The following is a 6,851-nucleotide window of genomic DNA, read 5'->3' as shown; positions in this document are numbered from 1 at the left end:
GTTCATGCATAACATTAACATACATTTACATGAATTACATTTACATAAATTACATTTACATTAAATTACATTTACATGAATTACATTTACATACATTACATTTACATACATTACATTTGCATACACCCATTTGTAAAGAAATGAACATTTAAACAATTAATGTTCATTGCCAGTCGTAAAGAAGATGCAACATGTGCCTCGACGTTCTTTCAATCATTTGTTTCTTCCTACGCCAACACATCTTACACTCCTACGCTAACACATCTTACACACACACATACTCACACACACATACACACACACATACACACACAAACTCATATGTACTTTTTTGTGGGTATAAGCAAATTTAATGGCATCGTTATTTATAAAAAAATAATACTATTAATATAAATCATACGTACGCATATGCACACACAAATACATACATACACTTACACAAACAAACACTTACACATACAAATGCACACGCATACACTTACACACACAAATACACACATACATTTACACATACAAACACACACACATAAATGTTGGAAGGATACCATATTTTATACAGTGTTGTATGAATTCTACCGAATTGTTGGCCTTAATCAATTTAAAGTTTGTCTTTTCAATTTCCTTTACTAGAATTTTCTGAAAATTTTTCAATTTATAGAAAATAGAATTATCCAAGTTCATCATGAAAATTTAATCAAACTGTTATTATCCGAATTCATCAAGCAGATAGGCCTTATTTCGATTTTTCACAAATCATCTTCAGTCCAGGTTTTATTTATATAGTTTCTTTAATACAAAGCAAAGTTCCGTAGCAAAGTTTATTAGTTGGTGTCGTATTCTTCATCTTTGCTGTTGTCATTCCTTTGTTCTTCATTGTTATTGAAGTCAGTAATACAGCGTCGAGTTGGTAATGATGTAATTGAAATAAATATATATACGCACACACTCACGCACATACATACCCACACACACACACATATATATAATTATGGCTGGAAGGTGGGTGTAACAGTTTATGTGTGTGCATGTGTAGATGTGCGTTGGTGGTTGGAGTGAGTTCCAAAATTTTCAAAAATTAAAAAAAACACATTAGAAAAATAGAAGTGCATTAACTAATTTATGATTATATAAATATCCTGTATGTAAAATGCCTCACAAAAAAAATGATGGTGATGATGATGATGATGGTGGGGATGATGATGGTGGTGGTGATGGTGGTGGTGGCGGTGATGATGATGATAACAAATTAACCGAATAGCCTTTTGTACAACGGAGATTTGTGGGCGTTGCTTGTTCACGACAATGCGATGAAGAGCATCATCCATCACAACAGTGTCCCATTTTAATGTGAAAAAATGAAATGCTTATTGCAAATTTATTAAAAAAGTAGAGAAAATTAATTAAGAAGTCAAGCAAAACGAATATTGAAGCAGTGACTGAAACAAAACTACAGGCATTGTAGGTATATACGGTGTTGGTGTGATGAACATTGTAGAACTGAGCCCCACAACATGTACGTGACATTCCACTACAACAACAACATGGAGAGGTTCATAAGGGAGGACCAGCCAGCACATGACAGGAGATAACGTTATTGTAATTAATGTTTCGCATTCATTGTTGGTGACCTTGACATTGAAGCTTATTGTCTTGTCTTGCACATTCATTCTTAATCATCAAACTGTTCCCAATGGGGCAATAAAACAATTGGAACATCGCATCACAACTGGCCTCACATCACACTACGCCGCATCACATCACATCAGATGACATCACACATTCTAGCTCTTCATTTCATATAGCATTAAATTTCATTACATTACGTTCCATTACATTACATCAAATTGTGGATATCACATTTAGTTACATTTCATTAAATTACATCACAACCTGTCGTATCTTATCACATCTCATTATATCATATCAAATCACATTCCATCACATCACATAGAATCACATTACATTCCATCACATCACATTTCATCACATCACATAGAATCACATCACATAACTTTCAAAGCGGCTAATCATTGAAGCGTTCAATGCGTCTGAATAACGACAAATACATTAATTTACTTCTTACACTTGAGCTTAACATTTAAACTTTCTTCCATTGGGACGTTACAATTATTTATTATTGTCTTTTAATGTTAAACTTGAATTGCTCTGGAAGTTGATTGAATGCTGTAAGAATCACATGATCATATTAATCGCTTCCGAGTTTGAAAACACAATCCAGTCAGAAAGACTGTGAGATGAAAACGAATCGTGAAATATTTTCCAATACGCCAACAACCAAACATCACTAACGTACAGACGTTATTACATTACAAAACATCAAATATTTAATATCATCACACAACAACAACAACACAACAGCACAACATCGCACATCACCAAAAGAACGCACAATATTACAACAACACAACAGGCATAATATAACAACACACAACAACACACAAACAGTAACAACACACAAACAGCAACACACACGGAACCCCACACAAACAACAACAACAAAACACAACAACGATATTCCACCAACCGTAAACTACCACAATCACCATCACCATCATCACAACTGATGATGATGATGATGGCACTGGTGTATGATGGTGATGGTGATGATAATAGTGATGACAATGGTGGTGATGATGATAGGTAGGTGAAACAACATTTTATTGAAAATTGCTACACGAAGACATGGGTGGGTGTTTCAAAAACAAACCTAACCTTAAAAGCCTCGTAAAAATACGTCTCGAATGGGCAATAAGATATTAACATTGGTTTTATTAAACAACAGTTTTATTTGTTTGTTTGTTTGTATGTATGTGTGTGTGTGTGTACGTAGTACGTACGTATGTACGTATGTATGTATGTATGTATATATGTATGTATGTATGTATGTATGTATGTATGTATGTATGTATGTATGTATGTATGTATGTATGTATGTATGTATGTATGTATGTATGTATGTATGTATGTATGTATGTATGTATGTATGTATGTATGTATGTATGTATGTATGTATGTATGTATGTATGTATGTCTATGTTGTTTGCCTGTTTTTTTGTTGTTTTTAGAAATTGTAAATGAATGTTAACAACCAGCCATTACCTGCTTTTGGGAAAGTTTGATCGAGTGTTTCGTAGTCGGCTGTGATGAGGTTGTTGTTTACGTTGTTGTTGTCGTTGCTGCTGTTGCTGTTGCTGCTGTTGTTGTTGACGTAGTTGTTGTTGTTGTCAATGTTGTTGTTGTTAGTGTTGTTGTTTTTGTTAGTGCTGTTGTTGTTTTTGTTGCTAAGGTTGTTTTTGTTGATGTGGTTGTTGTTGTTTTTAATGTTAATATTACTAATAATATTGTTGTTATAGTAACTGTCTTTGAAGTTTTTATTTGTAGTGTCGTAGTTGTTGTTGCTGACGAAGTTGTTGATGAAGTTGTTGCTGATGAAGTTGTTGTTGAGGAGGTTGTTGTTGATGTTCGGGCCGCCATTGTTAATGTAATCAAAATTGATGTTATTGAGGAAGTTGTTGTCTGCTAAGATGTGCAAGTTGCATTTGAATTTTTGATAGTCCTGAGGAGTGCAATGATATCCATCCACTCCTCCATCTATCGTCTCATTTTGATCCATCGTCCCGAATGAAAGACATTCACGTCTGTGTGAGTTTCAGCGGAGTAATCTATATGACTAGTTGTTGTTTATGTTGTTGTTATTATTCCTTGTTGTTGCTATCTATGTTACTGTTGTTGGTGTTGTGTTGACGTTTGTGTTTGTGTTGTTGTGGGTTTGTTGTGTGTATCGTTGTTTGTGTTGTTGTGGGTGTTGTTGCTAATGTTTGGGTTGCTTTCGAAAGCACTTGTTTCACATTAACTGATCCTAATTTCATTTAAGCTGCCTTTGATATTCCTCCCTAATCTTCTTACATCGGCACTTGATCATTCCAAACTACCTTGCTATTGTTATATGTTATGTTTACCGTGTTGTTGTTGTTGTTGTTGTTGTTGTTGTTGCTGCTGTTGTGTGGTGGTGGATGTTGTTGTTGTTTTTGCTGCTGCGGTTGTGTTGGTGGATGTTGTTGTGGATGTTGTTGTTGTTGTTGCTAATGTTAATGTCGTTGTAATGACTGATGAGTTTTGTTGTTGTTAATGTTACCTAACCATAATCGGTAGAAATATTTTGTAATATTATCCTAAAAGCAGTTTTATGAATGGACGTGGCACACTCCAGTCTTGCTATCTTGCTCACTGCCTCATAATTACGTTGAAAATTTTGTATTTGTTTTTAAATTATTACAACAAAAGACGGCCCACAAAATTTTCAAAAAATTCTCACCGATTATTATTAACTCGTGCTAAAATATTAAGTCGATAATAACAAAGTACTTCAAAAAGGATTTAAAGGATCGATTGATGATGGTAAATAAATTCTCATAACAATTACATGTGCAGGTCAGGTCTGAAGGATACACAAACCTCGCATTTAAGCATTTAAAAGTTGAATAACTTTAGTTGGGTCATTTAAATTTAGGTCACTAAAATGCCGCAAGATGATTGGTTACTCACATAACCAATCAGATCTTGGCTAACATGTTAGTTGATGAATACCTCAATAAACGTTTTCACTGAAATACTATACTGGTATAAAAGTGTCAGATACAATCATTTGCACACACATTGATTGCTTACCACACACGCACATACACACACACATACACACAAACAAACGTGTATATGTGTTTGTGTTGTTGTGATTTGTATTTCAACAGAAGGCCTTTGAAAAGATTTCAAATGGTAATAATAAAAACATGTTTGCTTATTTTTTGGTTTGTTTATGTTTTTCTTCTTATATGTAGAGTATTAACATGTGAACAGTGTAACGGCCGACAGTTGTCAGATTGCTCAGCCTCATGTAAATATCTGACAGTGAATGTGGCGAACTAAACAAGCGACAACTAGATGAATAATAATGGTTATATAATTATTTGTGACGCAACGCGATGCCATCTAGCGTCGGACGAACATTCAACCATGTTTCGTCAGCATTTCTCTGCCATTCAGTCGTTTACAGTTTTTATTATTGGCTTGTAGAAAGACCAAATGTATATTATTTTTATTAAATATATTTTATGAATCTATATGTCATAAATTGGCAAAAAATCAAAATAATTAAAACAAATCAGTTGTTCATGCTATTTATTAATTATTCAATTATTCAATAGGTGAGCGCTGCCGTTTTATGAGATGGAGTGAAGAGTGAAGCAAGATGTCATCCGATCTGGCAATTAATCGTTCCAATCACATTGGAAACTATCAATTAATTCCTCTATCAATTCATTATTGATGGCATTTATTTTAAGATTGCAACGTTCTTTGTTTAACTATCTCCAGTTGTCAGCATTGTTTAGTTAGCTGCCAATCACCTTCCCCGATCCACCCACTTGTAGCAGCATGACAGCGATGAATTTCACATCTGTAACGTTCCTCTCTTCGTCACTCACTCCGCAGAACATGGATTGGAGACAGAACATTCCTGACGCTGATGACAACCGAACAACCCATCCTCCAACTTATTTTTAGAGTCGCACTGCTTATTACGCGGTCATTCGTGGTTCGTCCGCACGTTGCGTTGCATAACTCTCGTTCAGTTCGTTCAAGACCACGCTCAATCATTCAAAATAACTTCCATGGCCTCAAGTTGAAATAGTTTTATGAAATTAAATTTGTATTATTTTACAGACAGTTGCTCCACGATTTATTTTTAAACTTTGCAAACATTCATAAATAATGATTTAATTGAGTTATAATATATGGCAGGAAGTTTTATAGTTATTTTAGAAAGCAAACAAACAACACAATCAAAGATACAAAAATACTGTGAAGCATGGAACGTCAACTTTCTTTGCAAAACCAAAAGCGCAAATACGTAAATCAGGAAAAATATTTTAATGGGAGAGCGATAATTGTTGGATGCCAGTGTGTTAGGGCAGGTTGACTATAATTGAAATATATATTTCCTGAGTATTTATGATGTATTACATCGGATTCATTCTTAAATAATTTCATTTAACTGATTTTTAAATTAAAACAAATTAATCAATTAATTCCAATAATTAACAAACCCCGTTTTAATTCCTTTAAAAAATAAGAAGGTTCCATCGAGCCATCAACCGTGCAGCAGCGTTTATCGGTTGTCACATATTCAAATGAAACATCATCATCATCATCATCAACTCCATTCAAAAAACTTTCATTCTTTATTTCTTGCTCATTCATTCTGATTCTCTCTTTATACTTGTCATTTTAACCGTGCTATAACCTACATGGATCACGATGATCACAAGAGCTCCAATTGAATTATGAATTCATGAAGTTAGAGAGCACGAGAAACTGATGAAGCAATCAAACAGACGTAAAAATAAGTAGTGGTATATTAATTAATCAGAGATTGACGAATTAATAAAAAGCTGAAAAAATAAATGAATTAATAGCGAAATGAATGAAGAATAGATCCATGAATGAGAGAAAGAGAGAGAGAGAGAAAGAGAGAGAGAGAGAAAATGAATAAATTACCAAACCAACACTAACCAGCTATGCGAATAAACGATGGATGGACAGATGGACGGATGGAAAGAATGACGGTTGGCTGCATGGAAGAAGAGATGAATCGATGGATGGTTGAGTGGATGAATTGAACGAAACAACAAGAATAGAGGAGAATGAATTAATGAATAAACAAACGCAACAACCCTAAGTAGCAAAAATAGTGCCCACACGAGTCAAACAAATCATTGCGTTATCAGTCCAACACATGCTCACATATTGTCATTAGTGTTTTATTTATTTAGAAA

General features: G+C 34.1%; 1 protein-coding gene across 1 annotated transcript; it reads right to left on the bottom strand.

The window, feature by feature from the left end:
* Nucleotides 1–2,201: 2,201 nt before the first annotated feature.
* HELRODRAFT_163963 (hypothetical protein) lies at nucleotides 2,202–5,531 on the bottom strand (the record flags this gene model as incomplete). The annotated part of the gene is made up of 4 exons (XM_009029044.1): nucleotides 2,202–2,248; nucleotides 3,121–3,659; nucleotides 3,928–4,055; nucleotides 5,424–5,531. The coding sequence occupies 4 exons, from the start codon at nucleotides 5,529–5,531 to the stop codon at nucleotides 2,202–2,204; spliced, it is 822 nt and encodes a 273-aa protein (XP_009027292.1).
* Between the last annotated feature and the right edge of the window lie 1,320 nt (nucleotides 5,532–6,851).

The sequence above is a fragment of the Helobdella robusta genome, assembly GCF_000326865.2.
Source record: "Helobdella robusta unplaced genomic scaffold HELROscaffold_6, whole genome shotgun sequence".
NCBI classification, from domain to species: Eukaryota; Metazoa; Annelida; class Clitellata; order Rhynchobdellida; family Glossiphoniidae; genus Helobdella; species Helobdella robusta.
This window is presented reverse-complemented; position numbering and strand designations above follow the sequence as displayed.